General features: G+C 29.3%; 8 protein-coding genes across 9 annotated transcripts; 7 read left to right on the top strand and 1 right to left on the bottom strand.

Annotated features, from left to right (window-relative positions):
• Positions 1-25: 25 nt before the first annotated feature.
• Positions 26-2,070, top strand: OCT59_011898 (the record flags this gene model as incomplete). 2 transcript variants are annotated; one of them, XM_025312933.2, is made up of 9 exons in its annotated part: positions 26-120; positions 192-318; positions 398-453; positions 540-729; positions 803-1,007; positions 1,079-1,158; positions 1,226-1,393; positions 1,469-1,568; positions 1,639-1,845. In XM_025312933.2, 9 exons carry the CDS (start codon positions 26-28, stop codon positions 1,671-1,673), a joined length of 1,056 nt encoding a protein of 351 aa, XP_025188368.1. In that variant the 3' UTR covers positions 1,674-1,845. The 2 variants fall into 2 exon arrangements, with proteins under 2 accessions (XP_025188368.1, XP_065989395.1); XM_066134097.1 differs by having other exon boundaries at positions 1,226-1,568; positions 1,639-2,070.
• On the bottom strand, positions 1,849-4,070 carry OCT59_011897 (uncharacterized protein; the record flags this gene model as incomplete). Its single annotated transcript, XM_025324003.1, has 13 exons — positions 1,849-2,008; positions 2,099-2,161; positions 2,243-2,351; positions 2,477-2,536; positions 2,611-2,716; positions 2,787-2,865; positions 2,935-3,033; positions 3,106-3,162; positions 3,228-3,390; positions 3,461-3,584; positions 3,654-3,722; positions 3,800-3,917; positions 3,991-4,070. 13 exons carry the CDS (start codon positions 4,068-4,070, stop codon positions 1,849-1,851), a joined length of 1,287 nt encoding a protein of 428 aa, XP_025188367.1.
• Positions 4,071-4,695: 625 nt separating this feature from the next.
• OCT59_011896 (uncharacterized protein) lies at positions 4,696-6,180 on the top strand (the record flags this gene model as incomplete). Its single annotated transcript, XM_066134096.1, has 6 exons — positions 4,696-4,876; positions 4,950-5,044; positions 5,134-5,414; positions 5,488-5,508; positions 5,590-5,734; positions 5,809-6,180. The coding sequence occupies 6 exons, from the start codon at positions 4,696-4,698 to the stop codon at positions 6,178-6,180; spliced, it is 1,095 nt and encodes a 364-aa protein (XP_065989394.1).
• Positions 6,181-6,311: 131 nt separating this feature from the next.
• On the top strand, positions 6,312-7,252 carry OCT59_011895 (uncharacterized protein; the record flags this gene model as incomplete). Its single annotated transcript, XM_025312930.2, has 3 exons — positions 6,312-6,546; positions 6,630-6,807; positions 6,885-7,252. The coding sequence occupies 3 exons, from the start codon at positions 6,312-6,314 to the stop codon at positions 7,024-7,026; spliced, it is 555 nt and encodes a 184-aa protein (XP_025188365.1). The 3' UTR covers positions 7,027-7,252.
• A 1,284-nt stretch (positions 7,253-8,536) lies between these two features.
• Positions 8,537-10,145, top strand: OCT59_011894 (uncharacterized protein). The gene is made up of 2 exons (XM_025312929.2): positions 8,537-8,643; positions 8,712-10,145. The coding sequence occupies exons 1-2, from the start codon at positions 8,629-8,631 to the stop codon at positions 9,909-9,911; spliced, it is 1,215 nt and encodes a 404-aa protein (XP_025188364.1). The 5' UTR covers positions 8,537-8,628; the 3' UTR covers positions 9,912-10,145.
• Positions 10,146-10,787: 642 nt separating this feature from the next.
• OCT59_011893 (uncharacterized protein) lies at positions 10,788-12,278 on the top strand (the record flags this gene model as incomplete). Its single annotated transcript, XM_025312928.2, has 2 exons — positions 10,788-10,802; positions 10,872-12,278. 2 exons carry the CDS (start codon positions 10,788-10,790, stop codon positions 12,078-12,080), a joined length of 1,224 nt encoding a protein of 407 aa, XP_025188363.2. The 3' UTR covers positions 12,081-12,278.
• A 1,272-nt stretch (positions 12,279-13,550) lies between these two features.
• On the top strand, positions 13,551-15,173 carry OCT59_011892 (uncharacterized protein). Its single transcript, XM_025324002.2, has 2 exons — positions 13,551-13,809; positions 13,888-15,173. Exons 1-2 carry the CDS (start codon positions 13,556-13,558, stop codon positions 15,074-15,076), a joined length of 1,443 nt encoding a protein of 480 aa, XP_025188362.1. The 5' UTR covers positions 13,551-13,555; the 3' UTR covers positions 15,077-15,173.
• A 3,081-nt stretch (positions 15,174-18,254) lies between these two features.
• OCT59_011891 (uncharacterized protein) lies at positions 18,255-19,487 on the top strand (the record flags this gene model as incomplete). The annotated part of the gene is made up of 5 exons (XM_066134094.1): positions 18,255-18,335; positions 18,730-18,848; positions 19,125-19,154; positions 19,235-19,328; positions 19,458-19,487. The coding sequence occupies 5 exons, from the start codon at positions 18,255-18,257 to the stop codon at positions 19,485-19,487; spliced, it is 354 nt and encodes a 117-aa protein (XP_065989393.1).
• Between the last annotated feature and the right edge of the window lie 32 nt (positions 19,488-19,519).

The raw sequence follows: 19,519 nt of genomic DNA, 5'->3' as shown, positions 1-19,519 counted from the left end.
AAGGTATTTGAAAGTATTTGACAAGATGAGTAGTAAATCTCAAAGAAAGCTCAATTTTAATGTTGGTGAAAACTATGAGGTTCTAGATGTAGTGGGTGAAGGAGCTTATGGGGTTGTTTGGTAAGTTTAAAATCCGAGTTAAAAGTATTTGAATGAAACCTTGTTATTTAAACAAACTTTATATAATACAGTTCAGCTCTTCATAAGTCATCCGGTCAGAAAGTGGCCATTAAGAAGATAACTCCCTTTGATCATTCTATGTTCTGTCTAAGAACCCTCAGAGAAATAAAACTTTTGCGTTATTTTAACCATGAAAATGTTAGTATTTGTAAGGGGAATTTGAAATAATTAGTTAATTAAATTTCATGAGACTGATATATATTTGTTAATGATATAGATTATTGCCATTTTGGATATTGTTAAGCCCGAATCTTTGGAGAAATTTACCGAGGTGTAAGTAATTTGTCATTATTTTAAATTAAAGTAATTAAAACAAATAATTAATAATACTTTACATCTTTCTTTTGAATTGTTTATAGTTATCTCATTCAAGAACTCATGGAGACAGATATGCATCGTGTAATTCGCACTCAAGACTTAAGTGATGACCATTGTCAATATTTCATCTATCAAACCTTGCGTGCTTTGAAAGCAATGCATTCTGCTAATGTTCTTCATCGTGATTTGAAACCGAGTAATTTGTTACTTAATGCTAATTGTGACTTAAAGGTATATCAATATTTTTTTTTTCCTTAATTCTTCATGTGCATCTTCTTTTAACTATTTTTGGTGAAATAATTAGGTTTGTGATTTTGGACTCGCTCGAAGTGCAAATTCCAGTGATGAGCATAGTGGATTTATGACTGAATATGTTGCAACTCGATGGTATCGTGCTCCTGAGATCATGTTAACGTTTAAAGAATACACCAAAGCCATTGATGTATGGTCTGTTGGTTGTATCCTGGCAGAAATGTTAAGCGGAAAACCATTGTTTCCTGGAAGAGATTGTATGCTTTTTATAAAAACTTTTACTTTATCATATTCATTCTTTCTGTAATAACTTTTTTTGTATGGATAGACCACCATCAACTTACGCTTATTCTTGATGTTCTTGGTACACCAACAATGGAAGATTTCTATGGAATCAAAAGTAGAAGGGTATTTATTGTATTACTAAAGAAATAGCTTATTTATTTTATAATTAACCATTTATATATTCTTTTAGGCTAGAGACTATATTCGTTCTCTTCCGTTCAAAAAGCGTATTCCTTTCACTCATATGTTCCCTCACGCAAATCCATTGGCTCTTGACATGTTGGAAAAATTGTTGGCTTTTAATCCTACAAAGAGAATTACTGTTGAAGAAGCTTTGAAACATCCATATTTGGAGCCAGTAAGTTAAGAAAAATAGACATAATTAGTGCCATAATAACTCATACTGATGTATATAATATATGTATATTTAAAGTATCATGATCCTGATGATGAACCATCTGCTGATCCAATCCCTGAATCCTTTTTCGATTTTGATAAACATAAAGACCAATTATCAAAAGAGCAATTGAAACGTACGTATATCTTTTGTTTTTTGTTTTTTTTTTAAGAAAAAAAGTCATTTACTTATAAATTATTATCTAGAACTCATTTATGATGAAATTATGAGACCAATATAATATTAATGTACTAATCGGAAATCTAAAGTTATGTAAAAATTTATAATGTATGTATTGTGGATATAAATTTTATATATTTTTATTTATTTATTATTTATTTAAAGAAATCTGTTTCAATGATACATAGAATAATATATTTTCTTGAGAAATTTTTCTGGTTATAAGATTGTAATAATTACTCAGACATTTCAATATCATCATCATCGCCTAAACCGAATCTTTGAAGACAAATATTATGACCATATTCGTTAAATTCAGCACGTGTAACTAACTTTTCGTTAAATTCAGTTGAATTCGCAAATTTAGCACCTCCTTGCCACGCGTATGTGATAGGACTATTTTTTCATTAATATATATATATAATGAAGAGAAGAATATTAACTGATTCAAATGATTCAAAGAAAAAAATCGTTGGTCATGCTTACTTTTCTGACATTCCAACTCTAATTTCAAATTCCGTTGGTGCAAGAAAACGTAAATCTTTTTCACTAATAATAAATAAAAAAAGAATATAAATTTTAATAAAAAAAACACCCATAAAATTCTAACTAATCCGAGAATTCATTTACATTCTTCTTTTATATCCGGAGAATAAGGAGTTTCCGCCGACTAAGATGATGTTTCCGTAGAGTAATCCATGTAAATCTACATCATTTACAGATAAAGAAGGAAACATTTCTATTCTCAAATTGACCCAAAATACCAGAAGTCAGTTACCACCAAAAAATTCTCTCTTTTTTACGCTTTAGAACCAATGAAAAAAAAATAATAAAAAAAATTTGAATAGTCGCGATATATGATACCAGAATGAATTGCATTAATTGATTCCACTATTACTTCCGGAATTCCTGCTTGGTTCATTCCTGGAGATTAATGAATGAAGTTAATAAACTCATGTATGTACGAATCGGAATTAATGTAAATGTAATATTCATACCAACATCCATAGGATTAAATAATATTTCAGGAACAGATAACCTTTCATTGTTCATGTACAAAACTTGCTCGTCAGATTGGTCATACGTCCCTCCACGTTTCTTTTCCTGTAATTTACAAGTAAAATAAATAAACAATAAATGTAGCTTAACCATAAGGACATAAATAATATGGTACTCTTATATATCCTTTTGAATTTCTCGAAAAGTCTGGGAGAACATATTCTTGAAGAATTGGATTATCTCGTGGGTTTCTCCTAGATAATTCGATATTGGTGAACAAGATACTAGGATGTTCTAACATAAAAATATTTCGTTAACTTTACCGGCAAATCTCTAGATCCGATAAAAAATTCTGAGAAACGAAACAACAAGTTTCTTTCACTTCATTCATAATGTAGGTCTGTTCCATCATATCCCAATATCTAATCATTATGGTGTTGTAACTTGTAAGAAAACAATGTCAACATATTTCGAGTAAAAAATCTAATCTTTACCTAAATGATACAATTTCCTTTAGATGATTTGTCAATAATTTTCCTCCGATATTGATTCTGGTAATAATAATCAAAATTAAGTAAATAAATAATAAAAGTCTTGATGTGAAGTAAAGATTCACCTTCTAATAGCTGGTAATATCGGCCTTCCCATAACAAAAGGAACAATATGAGTAAAAGAGTAACCAGAATCAACTACTAATGCACAATCGGGTACTTCATTAAATTTACAGAATCTATCCTTATAAAGTGAAGTTGTATCGTTTTGAATACATAACCATGGAACTATATGTAAAGATTCGTAATGTAAAATAAAAATTTTTGTGTAAAATCCATAATTTTTTTTTAGTTTTACCATTTGTCCTATAATAGGCTTCGAATTCGTATGCTTCGAATATAACTTCATCATAATTTTGTTGAACGTTCGGTAAATTAAAACATGGCTCCGTAATTAATAGAGTAGTATTTTTCGGATCACACTAAAAAATGATAAAATTAAAAGCAACATAAATAAAAATAATGTTAATGTATCAATAACAAAACCTTACATTAAGAACATCTTTAGAAAATATTCTATCCCAAACTTCTTTTTCATTTTGCCAATTAATAAGAAATCCCTAATTATAAATAATATTGCGAAAATCAATTTCATCGTAAACTTAATGCAAATGTAATCACTTGAATGATATCATACTTTTTCGAATGGTAATTTATAATATAAACCAGTAAAATCTGTGCATGTACTTAATTGATCTCCTATATATGATCTTTTATCACCTTTCCCCCGCGTTACTATGCAATTTGGTATTATTCTATAAGAATTCAAACAAAAAACACCATTAAACGCTAAAAGGACTCATTATTTGTTAAATTTTAGCAAGTTACCTTGCTTGTGTTTCGTCAGCATAACCTGCCTTCATTGTGTATGCACCGTTATCAAGCACCAATACTTTTCTTCCCGACATTCTTCAACAAATAGAAAATTTTTTTTTTATCACAATAATTTTAACCTAGGGGGACAGAGGGGATAGATAAATACTAGATAAATAAACGGGGGATAACTCAGAGTTACACGAATAACATTTATTTTATACAGAAAGTGATAATCATGATATGACAATCACACCATGCACACCATGAATCTTATTTCAGGTACTTGAATACTATTTTTTTAAACGTTCTAAATAAAAAAAAAAGAGTGTAATTTCAACTTACTATTATCAAACATAAAACTAAGAACAAAATAACTAGTGGACCAGTGAATCCAGTGATCCAATTTGGATAAAAAGCTTCGCTTCATCGCTTGTATAGAACTAACTAGCATATACAACCTTAACTCTTGAAATCAGCTGTCTTTCTAAAAATTTTGTGAATTTTAATATGGATTTCACTTTTAACCAATTTATGTTGACTCTTAATGTGTGTAACCTTGAGTTGTCCCCCGTTTATCGGGAACTGTTATTTCTCGTGTATTTTGCCGTTAATACTTTGCCACAATGTCAAGCCTCAAAAATTTATATTTGTAAGAAAGGATCTAAAATTTCTCACAATTCTATAAATCTAAAGTAGTATCTTCTTTAAAAGCTTGTCATGGTTAAAATATGGCAAAATTTTGAGAAATGGTGGGAAGAAAACTATTGTATACAAACTACAGTGCGAATAGGAAATTATTTTCCTGTGTTATTTTTAATAATACTAGTAGGGTGGAGCTATTATGCTTTTGTTTTTAGGTTATGTATATTATTTTTATTAAATAGTTTCCCCGGACAAGGTAATTTAGGGCGTTGAAATGAGGAAGAACTGAATATACTTTGTATTAAGTTAAAAACGGATTTTTTTTTTAGGAGTTATTTATCTTTTAGTATATCATATACTTTTTATATTAATGATGTGGAGTTACTTTAAAGCTACTTTCACATCACCTGGATCCCCGACCGAAGTGAGTTAATCTTAAATTAACTTAGAGTATATGTGGTTTTGAGAAATTAAAATCGCGTAATTTAATTTCGCATCATTCATAAATATTAGACTAGAAAAATTTCAAATCTAGCAGATTCAACATCATCAACATATATACCACTTGATCAACGTCGTTCAGATTCAGGAGAAATAGCAAGTAACAATAGTCAAGAACAACAAGATGACTCCCAACGACGACGACAAACGAAAAATTTGGTTGTTTTAAATGAGAACGGGGATCCTATATCACTTGGGTATATTATGGTAAAACAAAATGGGGAAAGACGTTTTTGTAATAAATGTGATATTGATAAACCTGATAGAACTCATCATTGTAGAGTTTGCAAAAAGTATGTATAAAGGAAGGAAAAGACGCGTTAATTATTATTCAATATTAATTTTCATTTTTTGTTTTTATGTAAGATGTATTTCGAAGATGGATCAGTAAGAATTTATTCGTTTGTCTTATGTGAACTTTACGCGATAAATTGGGAAAAAATTCATTTTATTTTTATTCTTATTTAGTCATTGTCCATGGTTAAATAATTGCATAGGACATCGTAATCAAAAATATTTTTATTTATTTCTTATATGGGCAACATTATATTCATTTTTCATTTCATTAACTACATTAATTCCAGTAATTAAATATGCCCAATCAACTAGTGAGGTAAATTATTTTATTTTTAAAAATGGAAATCAAATTTAAAATTCACCTTGTAACTAACGCTTGTAATTTATTAGCCAGTAATAGAAATTGACTTAAATTGGACATTTTTAATATTACTTGGAGGAGTATTTTCATTGTGTTTAGTAGGTTTTACATTATTTCATACTAACCTTATTTTATCAAATCAGACTACTTTAGAAAGTTTACAAAAACATAATTATAAAATAAAAGAAGATGGTGATGTTACTACGAGCAAATATTTAAATTTATTTGATGTTGGTAATAAGAATAATTGGATTCAAGTTATGGGACCAAAATGGTATTTTTGGTTTATTCCCATTGGAAATTCATTTGGGGATGGAAAATCTTGGCCATTAAACTCTTATAGATATAGTACTCTATGTGATTCTGTAGAAAATTTAAATGATCCTACCCAAATAGTATAATATAGTATAATATAGTTAATTTATTTTATTGTATCACATGACTTTAAACTTTAATGTAACACAAGAAATTTTATATAAACATTTCTTTTTTTATTTAATACCACGATTCACGAACAAGTAAAACGTAAACAATGGGAAATAATAGACTGCAATATCAATTACTTCATAAAAATTCCGTACAATGGAAATCTATAAACACAAAAATGGGATTATGTAATATTTCGCGTGGTAAAGCAAAAGTTTTACAACAAAAACAATTATCACAGGAAACATTTCGTAACCTTACTCCTAGTAGGAGAAGTGAAAGAATTAAAAGTGGTCGTATTGTTAAACCAAAGATTTGTAAAATTAAAAAACCTAAAATAGGTATTAAAATTTTTAAAAATTATATATATTTTTTTCTTAAAAAAGAAAATATATATGTATAAAGTTCAAATAACATTATTTAGCACCTGATAATAAATCTACGACGAGTGTTGAACAAGTTTATCGTCAGAAATTCGAATATGTAAACCAACTCAATAATGAGATAAAAGCTGAAACACAATTAAATACTAACAAGAATGATAATAATAATAAACTTTCTCGGACAAATGAAAATAAAAGAAAAGAAGTAACTCTACCTAGGTACAGTAACTAACGAATTCAATCTTAATTCTTTTAAAAGTTATTTATTTGACAATTTAAAAATTATTTTTTTTTAGGTCTGTACCAACTTTATTGGTTGATTTGAGAAAACCTTTAAATAAATGGGATATTGGAAGTAATCCTCTTAGACAAGAATTTAATTCGGAGATAAATTCTGCTTTTAAATCGATGCGGAATATTATAGATGAAATCGAATAATAATATAAAGTACCCTATAAAATTATGCTGAATTCACATCGTTTGATCACTATTAATATTTAAACGTTAATTATAGAATAAATAAAATCTATATAAGAGCTTTTTTACAATATATTAGAGTAAGCTACTATACCAAAGGAAAAATTATGTAAATGCATTGACCCTTATAGAAGACATAGAATTTCTAAATATATGTATTGCTTTTTCGCTGTGTTCAAAATGGTTATAAAGCACATCAGATTTTATGCAATCAGTATGTAGTCATAACGTTTTACAGTAAATAATTTTTTTATCATCCTAGATATACTAATTAGTCCGCCAGTTTATAACCGGCGGAAAAAAATCCTAAAATACCAATTCACCATATTTTGGCCCAATGTACTAATACAGTCGCACCTCCATAAGTGCACCCTCTATAAGTGCATTTCCTCCCTATATGCACGCCATGGCTTGGCCCCAAGCTAAGGACTTAACACACTCTATGTTCTACACGTGCATGTAATTCTGAATTCCGGGTATATCAGAACGAGTGTCCTTAAAATAGACCGGGGTTCAGGTTCTTATCCTAGACCGCAACTGTATTAATCACGTGACGATTACTCTGAAAAAACTTATTTATATAGGGGGTTTAGGATAAAGAACCTGGACCCCGGTTCAGGATAAATTTGTCCATATCAGAACACTCTCCATAAATGCATTCACGTGATAACTATATAATATTGACCAATCATCGATAGCTGTTTGGTTCTTTAAAATAGATAAATTTGACAATTTAATAAAAAATATTTTTCAATCTTTTTTAATTTTATTAGATTATTTTACACCACAGATCATTTTTGTATGTGCAATTCTTTTATTAGAACGAAAATATAAAATAAAAGTCTAGGCGTTGGAATTGAAAATCGAATCTTTCAAGTTTCTAATCCCTAATTGGTTCAATTTGGTAAAAAAAGTAAATATCGCTACTTCCAGTTAATTATTCAATTATTCAAGTACTGAATCGTATGAATTTAAATAAATATTCCCTCAAATTACTAATATTGATTTTTCTATTGGCTGCTCTTTAAGTGCACACCCTCCCTAACTGCATGTGCATAGCCGGGCCCCAGGTGCGTGCACTTATGGAGGTGCGACTGTAAATATATTAGAAAAACCTCCTCTATAGTCACAACATATGACTTTTTTTATAATCACATCCTTTTTTTCGGTACAACCTTAATCATTTTCTTCTGGAGTAAAATTTCAATAGTTGTGTCATATATAACAAATGAGCAGTTGTTCACTCTTTATTCTACATTATAATTAGTTTTTATTACCATACAATGTAATGTGATATTGTGACAAGACCGTAAGAATTATTACGAAAAAAAAGATAATAAATATTATGTAACCGCGATTATCGAAAAAGTATTTTCTTTGTTTTAAATCTAAAATGGCATTATGACGTATTTATTACGATAGTTGTCCAGAAATATCATATAAACAAGCACGTCTCTAGTAACAGTTGATTATCCGAAGTTTAGGCGGTTACAAGATTTAAGCTTTGGTAAATTAGAGTTTTAGAGAAGTTTAAGCTTGTTAAAAATAGGTAAAGAGAGGAAAATGTCCAGTGCAAGCGTAAGTGTGATATTTTTTATTTTAAAGCACTTAATAGGATTTACACTTATTTGATACGTGTTCATTAGTCATCACAACGATGCATTCTTGCAGTTGGAAATACGGGGAATGGAAAAAGCTTTACAGCAACAATTTTTGGAGCACAAAATGTGAAAATCGGACATACAACCAAGTCTGAAACTCAAACAATTACGGTTTATGATATCAAAGGAGGTTTCTACATTGATACACCTGGGCTCGATGATTCTGATGAAGATAAGAACGATGATGAAACTGTGCGTTTGATTTATCTTAAAATGGTGGAAAAGGGTATTCGGAATTTAACAACAATCTTGTGGTTTGTAATGCCTGATGCTAGAGCGAAAGGCTCATACAAACGTCAAGCAAGATTTATAGAATCTTTGGCTAAATACCATATTGGAAAAAATGTATGGGATAATACCATTATCGTTACTAAAGGTGATAGAATTGAAAACGGCCCTCGTGATGCTGCCAATGAAATAAGAGAACATAATGATAACTTACTTTCAAACACTGGCGAATTTAATATTTTGTTGTATGAAAGTTTACTACCTACAAACGTTTATGTTCAAATGGAACTCACAAGTGAACGATTAAACACGTTTGGTGTTTTTAAAGAATCGGAACCAGAACGAATCCTCGCAAAGTACGAATCATTAATAGAGGGACATCTCGAGAATCCGGTATGTCTCAACCTTAGAAAAGTAAAGTGTTCTAAGTGTTCCGAAGAAACTGATCCAAGGTTAGCGTCTCTTAAATGTCATACGGAAATAGAGTTAATTCATCCAGCTACAGAGGATGTTCATCGTGGAAATGTAATAAAAATACATCCATCTTCCAATTATCGTAAGCATTCTGATTACTATGTTGAAGCTACAACGAGACAGGAGTTTGACGATAGTCCTCAAGCTTGGACGGTTCGTGCTTTTTCTTTTGGAGGAGTAAATCCTACTAGATCCGTATTTGTACCTGGGTACTGGAAGTGTTGTGGTAATAACGATGCTAATTCATCTGGGTGCAAGCAAGTTTATCATTGTTGCGAAAGAGATTATCAATCTTCTGGATGTCAAAAAATTTTTGATGAATGCAAACATAATTATGGCGGAACACCTTGTCTTACAATTTGTAAAGACTGTAAGGAAAGGTCTGATACAGTAGGTTGCAAGGAGAAGTGTAAGGATTGCAATAATGATAATCCACATAATACGAAAGGATGTACCCATATATCTCATAATTTCCCCAATTGAGATATTTATTGAAAATGAAGTAAATTTACATACTCTTGAAATTGAGACCTCAAGTACTTGTTATTATACAATTAGGACATTAGAATTGTATAGAATATTTTATCGCAACGAATTATTTTTTAGGAATGAGAAATATATATATAAAATAAATGATGCTTTTTTCCCTTTCTAGTGTAGTTTTATCAAAATCATGAATTAGCTGTGGTTAAATAATAAAAAATATGATTTGTTAGAAAAAAAAATTCGTGTAGAAAACATTTTCCTATTCTATATTTTTGTACATTGTTTACAATTCCATGATATATTATTTTTAATTCACTTTTTGGGTTAAAAAAAAATTGGTTACCAGTATACAATTTCAGTATACGATTATAATCCATCCTAATTCTATTCATAGTCATTATCATTATCTGTTACCAGTATTCTCTCTTACAGCATTCGATATTTTTTTTTTTTTATTTTCCGCAAATTATGAAAAAGTAATCTATATATAAAATATGAAATATGAAGAAAATTTATATAAAATATCCACCAGCCGTAGCTCCTATATAAATAAATTACTATCGTAATATACAGTACATTTTAAATATAACTTTTGAATTTAGAAGAGATAGTAATGGGAACATTTTGCCGAAAGCCATTTTGCCGAAAAATAGAGATTATTTTTCGGCGAAATGTCCCGATACCATATTAGAACCCAAATATTTAGTGTATTATTCTCATTTATAAATCTGGATAAGCCAATAAGATTATTCTATTTCAGGGCATTTTATCTAAAAAAAAAATGCAGAAGTCAGTATGACGTATTTATTACGATTGGTTATATCATACAATCATCTCTAGCAAATACCCTAATCTCTTATTATCTGCGACAAAATGTCCGGTGCAAGCGTAAGTATGATATTGTAACTTTAAAGAACCTAAATAAGAATTTATACTCAATCGATACATATTTATTAGTCATTACAACGATGCATTCTTGCAGTTGGAAATACGGGGAATGGAAAAAGCTTTACAGCAACAATTTTTGGAGCACAAAATGTGAAAATCGGACATTCGAGCAAATCAGAAACTGACACAATTACGATTTACGGTATTAAAGGAGGCTTCTACATTGATACACCTGGTTTCGATGATTCTGATGAATATAAGAATGATGACGAAACTGTACGTTCGATTTTTCGTAAGATGATGGAAGCGAAAATTCAGGATATAACAACAATCTTGTGGTTTGTAGTACCTGATGCCAGAGCGAAAGGCTCTTACAAACGTCAAGCAAGATTTATAGAATCTTTGGCTAAATACTATAAAGGAAATGTATGGGATAATACCATTATTGTTACTAAAGGTGATAAAATTGGAAACGGCCCTCGTGATGCTGCCAATGAAATAGCCTTAAGAGAACATAATAAAGATAACTTACTTTCAAACACTGGCGAATTTAAGATTTTGTTGTATGAAAGTTTACTGCCTACAGACGTTTATGTTCAAATGGGACTCACAAGTGAACGATTAAACACGTTTGGTGTTTTTAAAGGATCGGAACCGGAACGAATCCTCGCGAAGTATGAATCATTTATGGATGGACACCTTAAACATCCGATAGGTCTCAACCTTAGAGTGGTCAAGTGTTCTAAGTGTTTTGAAGAAACTGATCCAAGGTTAGCGTTTCCTGAATGTCATTTGGAAACGGAATCGTTTCATCCCAATGTAGAGGATGTTCATCGTGGAAATGTTATAGTTACACATCCATCTTCGCATTATCGTAAGCATTCTGATTACTATGTTGAAGCTACAACGAGACAGGAGTTTGACGATAGTCCTCAAGCTTGGACGGTTCGTGTCGTTACTTTTGGAATATTAAATCCTACTAGACCCGCGTTTGTATCTGGATACTGGAAGTGCTGTCATAATAAAAATGCTAATTCACCTGGATGCAAGCAAGTTTATCATTGTTGCGGAAGAGATTATCAATCACCTGGGTGTCAAAAAATTTATGATGAGTGCAAACACAAACATGGGGAGGCTCCTTGTCTTAAAATTTGTAAAAACTGTAAGAAAATATCAGATGCGGAAGGTTGCAAAACGAGGTGTAAGAATTGTAAAAATGATAATCCACGTAATACAAAAGGGTGTATCAAAGTATCTCATAATTTTCCAATTGAGTAATGATACAGTATTTTAACGAAATTTTATTTTTAGTTACGTAAAGAGAGTGTAACAAATTACAGTAGTTTATATTTTTATCATTTTTTTTGTATGGTTTTTTGGAATAATACGATTTCAGTGTGCATATAAATTGATTTTGCGAATTTAATTTAATATCGTACTATAATTAATAAAAATAAATTAATTTAAATCGCTAAGCTTAAGTGATGAGGTATCGCTGAAAAGTTTGTTCATATAAAGTAGCAAAGATGATTTATTCGAAGCGTAAATGATTTTTTTGAAAAAAAAGAAAGGCTATGTTATGTCAAATATGGAAGTATTTATTTTAGTTCGTGAACTGTTCTTATTTATAAAAAAATTTCATACTTTATTATAAATTAATATATTTACCTTTTTAGCGCACTCTAATTGATGTCGATAAATGCACTGTAGAGTTACGATCCGGATGATTAACGGATCGTCACATTTTAATAATTATGTGCAATCAATCAATAAAGGAATAATTTTTTTTCGAGATATTTTGTAAGTATATCTTAATATATAATTTAATAAACTTAAATATCTCCTTCGGAAATAAAAAAAAAAGAGATAAATTAGAAAACTCATCAAAAATCGGAAATATTCATCCGTATAGATAATAAAATTCAATCCGTCTGAATTATATTTCATTTTTAACATTTAGTCAATAGAATAATTCTTTTTTTGGGTCGTCCTATAATGTTAAATGTAAACCCTAATAGCAAATACATAATTTAGGAAATGTAGGCATCTCTTTCCAAAAATAGATGGGAAATATTTGAACAAATTGGCCATCCGTTAATCATCCGGATCGTAACACTAATGCACTGTAATAGTCCTTGAAATTCACATATATTTGAAACATCTTTGGATTTTTTTTTTAAGAAAAAGTATATTTTCTGTTTCGAAATTTAGTTCTAAACTTCTGATGGATTAATTTCCAGAACGCATTACAGTATAAACCTTATAAATAATGGAATTGTAAGTCAAACTTCAAAAAAGATCACATAAATTTTTTACTGATTTAACATTCCTTTTGCGATCCTTCAAGTGTGATTTATTTGTGATATTCCAATTGTGCGTGAACGGAAACTATATAACAAATAGCTGATTGTAAATGGCGCAGTAAATCACGTTAGATTTCCACAGCGACACAGCGTACCCTTCAAAAATGTCACAATATAAAAGCACGTGACTGTTTTTGTCACATCCGTCACACCCTTCCTTGTTTCCATTTTTCATAAGTATCTGAGGGACTTGGTTTCCTTATTCGTCACTGTTTATTTTCACGTGTTAGTGCATAACGCCGTAATGCCGGCCGTTTCGTGACATTTTTGAAGGGTACGCTGGGGTAATCATCACGTTATATTTTAATTTAACCTTATTTGAAATCAACATGCATGATCCGGATAATCCTTTATAAATTCTCCTCACCTACCACTGATAAATTTAAAATTATGTCATCGCAATTTTTTCCGAAATTAAGTCAAAACTATATTGAGCTGTTAAATGATGATGAATATTATGATGTTACAATTGAAGCTGGAGAAGATCCTAATGTAAATATCTTTCGTGCACATATGAATATTTTATGTTACCGTTCTCCATATTTACGACGAGCTTTAGCTTCCAATAAAAAGAATAATGATAATACCTTAGCTCATATTAAGTTATCAAATATATCACCGGAAATCCTAAAAATTATTTTGAAGTAAGTTATGGTGTAATTAACTTGTAATATTTTTAATATTTTAATTTTGCAATCTTTTTAAATTTTATAATATTCTAGGTATATTTATGGTGGTATTCTTTCATTAGATGAACAAGAAACTTCAGATATTTTAAAAGTTTTGATAGCTGCAGATGAGTTATTACTTCAAGAAATAGTTGAATATTTACAGAATTATTTAATTGAAAATAAATCGGAATGGATAGAGCAACATTTTGAACTTGTTCATCAAACAAGTTTTCAGCGTAATAATCTTTTAAAAATTCAACAATTTTGTACGAATTTAATGGCTAAATATCCAGAAAAAATATTTAAATCATTTGATTTTACTTCACTTCCCGAAAAGTCTTTAATCTTACTTATTAAGAGAAATGATTTACAAATGAATGAAATTGAAGTTTGGGAGCATGTATTAAAATGGGGTCTTGCACAAAATCCAACTCTCATTCCAGATCCTGACACTTGGACTGATGATGATTTTAAAACAGTGGAAAATACTTTAAAGCATTGTTTACCTTTAATTAGATTTTTTAGTTTATCATCTAAAGAATTTTTACAAAAAGTTCATCCTTATAAAAAACTTTTAAAGCATCAACTTTATGAGGATTTATTAAATTCCTATTTGGATCCTAATTATGAACCAAAAGATAATATTTCATTTCCTAGAAATATTAAAGTTGATGGAATTATTGATTCAAAGATTGTTAATCTAAGTATTGTTTCAACTATTTCAAGATGGATTGATAAAGTTGAAATTAATGATAAATTTTCTCAACTAAGAGAATTATATGTGCCATATAAATTTAAATTATTATTAAGAGCAAGTAAAGATGGTTTTAATCCTGGAACATTCCATACATTATGTGATGATAAAGCATATACTGTTACATTTGTTAAAATAAAAGGGACAGAAGAAATTTTAGGGGGATATAATCCTTCAACATTTATATCTTCTGATTCTTGGGGAAAAACTAAAGATAGTTTTATATTTTCCTTTAAAAATACTTATAGCTTTAAAGGTTCAATTATTAGTAAAGTAAATGATATGGATTGTGCAATAAATAATCATCATGAACATGGTCCAGGTTTTGGAAATGATCTTATATTAGATGCAGCAAAAGAATCAGTTACAGGTATTAATACAATAATTTGTAAAAAAGAATATTATGAAAAAAAGATAAGTGATACTAAAGAAGAATTTGCAATAGAAGATTATGAAGTATTTCAAATTATCAAAAGAAAAAAATAGTATCTTATATCAAGTAAATGAAATGTATTAATTTGTTTTCTATATTATATATTACTTCTATGAATAATATAATAAAGAAATAAATAATTAAATTTGAATTTGTTTTTGTTGTTATGATCTAATAACTAAAAAGTAGGTTTTCGATTTGTTTGATATTATAAATTAGTATTTTGAGTAATTTACTTTAATCATATCATAATGTAATATTATCCGATTTTTTAAATCATATAAATTGTAATCATTTTAACTACCAGTCACTACGAATTATAGATTAAATGTCATAGTATAAATACATTTGTTACTACGATTTCTTTGTGGATATTAACAGCAAAATTTTACCTGATTTTCATCATAAATTCTGGTACAGCTAAATTCAGAACAGTAGTAGAATATGCACAATTAGTAAAAAATTTTGGTACAAAAATGAATCAGAATAAATATAAAGATAAGAGTTAATCCGTATTATTTTATTTTATTTTTTATTTGATTCACTACATATTAAATTTTATTTCGTAATAGATAAATGGAATTTTCTAAAATTAAAATTAGTACAACTGAAATTCTGGCTACGGAACTATTCTATTTAAACACAACATCTTTATAAGTTTTGGTCAAAATATGAATAAGAATACTTGAGTTATTATTGATCTGAGTCTTGCAAAATGTCTCAAAAATATGAGATCAAAGAAATAATATGATGCAGAAACTTGATTAATTTAGATACTGGAAATATTATTGAACTATCATTGCTAATAATTCAAAGATATTAATAAAAGTATACAATTAAATTCAATGACTAATAAACAATTAAAACTTACATTGCATTGCCGAACTTGGATTTTGTATCCTTTCGGTTTCACAAAGTCACAAGTAAGGACTTCTTGTTCTTCCGTTAATTTTCACACCATGACTTTAATAATTCTCTCACTTCTGTTTTATAGATACCATCGTCATAATCAGCACGTCTTATTGGAAAAATGGTGATATTGATTTAATAGACTGCGTGAGTGATGAAATTTGTAATAACGATCCCATGCATAAACGTCTTGTTCTTTTATACAACTGTCTGTCAGCCTTTTCATATGATCCACAGAAATACGTATATGAACAATATAAATTAATTATTGAAACAAATCTATAAATTTTTTACGTATCTCATGCTTGGGTTTTCGTCATCTTATGAGAAAAGTATGACTATAGCTTTCCATTTTGACTAATATTATCATTCAGCTCTTATTTTAGCTAATCTCCCAGCAAAACAATTTGTATCTCTCTTTGTGGAGTTAGTTGCAATATAAAAATTTTTCTAAAAATCTTCAACTTTTACAGATGCTAAAACCATTTGTATTACAAGTAATACTTTCTTTCATGTTTTTACTTAATCAAGAGTATAATCCGAGACGTCAACATTAATTTGGTTAACGCGGAATAATTTTATCTGATAGGTGCAAATTGATCACGAATTACCCTTGGATTTAATAGAATAACAATCCAAAATATACATCTTGATTCTTAATTCGGTGTTAGAATTCATATAGAAGCAAAGATATTCATAAACTCGACTATGGCCGAGCAAAGTATATCGGAAAGCCTATTCATAATTTTTAGGAAATCCTTGTGGTGTTGCAAGTTTCAAATTGTTAAATTAACCAATAAATTTTCTTGCTGTTAAAGATGTACTTTATTTTGAATGTTGCTAATGTCTGTGAACGAGAAGTGAAATAATTCCAAAACTTTGCCATAGCCGTAATGTAGAAGCCCCCGTTTATTGTGAAGATAAATAGGAAAACTTGTATTATAATTTCAAGTTGACTTGCTTTCGTATTTACAGCTCTCGTGGTTGTTTTACATGGATCGGTTAATTTAAATTTTATTGATCAATAAGATTTGATATTTCCAAATAAAGAAAGAATTTTGTCGATTCTTTCATCTGGTATAAATTGATGATGTTTTAAACTTGATAAAATTTCACCTTCTCAGAAGTTCAAATAGTTTTTTGTAATTTAAGGGTTCGTTTAGTTAAATAACGAAATTAATTATAATTAATACTATTTAACTTTAGAAAAAGTGAGCTTTCGATTTCAAAAGTATTGAGATATCTCAATTACGTTCCATAAAATTCGACACACATGTTTATATCGAGCCCTTTTATCGAGGCGGATTTGTACTATTACAACACGACTTATAATACTTCAGTACAGAAATTAAAATTTGGATTCAAAGGGTATAATGAACATTATGAAAATTTCATCGACTCCATTAAAATATGATTTTCTTCGAAAGCATAATGGATCATCTGATGCTAGCAATGCTTATAAGTGTTAAAGAAAAAAACAGTTCAGAATTTCGCGCGAAAGAAGTGACTTTCATCGGTCAGGAAGTGAGATGCAAGTAAAGAATCAAAAATAGAATCTAAGGTTGATTCGTTAATGATTTATACTAAAATTATCCAGGTCAAATTAATTATTATTATGAATCTTTTAGGTAATTGAAATCATTTCTGAACTTTTAAACCTCACTTGCATGGATCTCGCCAATGATTGCTGATGTGGAAGCCATACCGATTTTTTCCTGCAAAGAAACACTTTTGGTTGTGAATGAAATGTGTCATCTTAAACTATTGCACGTCTTCAGACACGTTTCGAAGAATTTAGGATTTATGTAGTAGTAGGAGGCACAAACATAAAATGGTTTAGCTTGTGTGTTATTCAGGCAATTTCATTATTCAATTATCATATTTAATATTATTTAGTACCCACTATTCTGACATTCCGCTAAAATTTATTTCTTATGTGGCAAAGTAGTTTGTGCAATTGATTTGATGGCATTAACTTTATTAGCATAACTTGGAAAGTGGAACGCTATTGCCAGGCAATATTCGGCGTTTTGGTGTTAGGTTATGACGGCCCACACGCTGCATTTTTTGCTTGATTAGTTGGAATGCATTTGGAAATAAGACTTACATTGCCGTTACAAACCAAACAACATATTAAATGAGGGATACTTCACAAGCGCTCTTGGCTAATATGGCTGCTATTGTATGTCATGGACCAGAGGTATCTTAAGAACTAAATTTTTAAGACGAAATTTGATCATATTTTCTTATAATAGAAAAGTGGATAGCCATTTTCAAACATATCCATAATTTACCCAGTGCATTAACGGAAAAATTAAAAAGATGAATATTCAAACACTCTTTGATACATTGGATGTTCATATTGAAGGAAGCGTTGACGATACCATTCGAAAGCAATATCAAGTCACTAAAATCAAATCATTGTCAAGTGTTTAATTCTTATTTTACAGAAAAAAATGTTGATACTTATACCAATTGATTAAGAGATCTTTCGTTAGCTCATTATATGATACCTTTAGGTAGTTGCACTATGAAACTTTATGCTATTAAAGATAATCTCAATAATGTGACTCGAAAAACGATACAAAATTTTAATTAAAGTTAATTTTAATCAATGAGATATATTTACGTTAAGTATGTTAATGGCCGAACAAATTTTTAGGAACTTGAGCTGTTGAGCAAGACCGTAATCAGTTATATTTAATGTAGAAATTGGTTGAGCGTTTGGAATGTTAGTTGATAAATTTCGATTGAAGATATTGGAGAAACCGGCTCAATTTTTATTTAAATTTGAGAGATCGGTGATAATGATGATTCCGTTATAACGGGATTTGATGACATTTCTTTACAATATTCTGAAGCTCAAGGAAAATATGCAGGATTATGTATTATTGAAGCATATCATAAATCAAGGAAGTAATACAGGGATGGAAGCTGTACCTGTTAAATGAGAGACAGTAATCTTGATGTTTAAAGGTCTGGAAAGCTGCAAAATATATAGACGGATTTTACACCGTTTGGTTACTTGTCTTCAAATATTTGGCGTTTTTTGAAAATGAAGCTGTAATAATAATTCATCAAAGTGGGGGACAAGCTTATGCGGACACAAATTGTCCAGCCGGTATAGGAGTCATCTGAATTTACACAATTATTCTGATACATACCACTTTTTATAATTTTTTTTTTTTTTAGTATACTTCACGACCGACTACCTATTTGCGTGTTAGTAGTATTCATATTTTTTATGTCAATTCTATTATTATCTATTAATAAATATATAAATTTTGTCTCTTATTTACTAGTAAATTGCACATCTTGGTTGTGAAGTTTGGAGGGGATAAATGTATTGCATCTTTTAGTTCATCAGATATTTTATCAATTTCTTGGATATATAGGGTTGGTTATTTATTCCTTATCAATTTTAAAGAAATATTATTTTCAGATAGCAATATATTATAATTCAATTATTGAATTATTGATAAAATCTTATATACCAAATTTGTGCTCATGAATTTATTATGTCAGACAATTCAAAAAAAAACACCACCGAATTGAAGCTATAGAGGTAAATCAGGTAATTAAAAAAA

Source organism: Rhizophagus irregularis, chromosome 2 (assembly GCF_026210795.1).
Source record: "Rhizophagus irregularis chromosome 2, complete sequence".
NCBI lineage: Eukaryota > Fungi > Glomeromycota > Glomeromycetes > Glomerales > Glomeraceae > Rhizophagus > Rhizophagus irregularis.
This window is presented reverse-complemented; position numbering and strand designations above follow the sequence as displayed.

What these genes read in the sequence shown, in the direction of transcription:
- OCT59_011892 (XM_025324002.2), top strand. Translation starts at nt 13,556, where the DNA reads ATGTCATCGCAATTTTTTCCGAAATTAAGTCAAAACTATATTGAGCTG. An exon ending in ATCCTAAAAATTATTTTGAA is followed by an intron (nt 13,810 to 13,887) that starts GTAAGTTATGGT and finishes ATAATATTCTAG; the next exon opens with GTATATTTATGGTGGTATTC.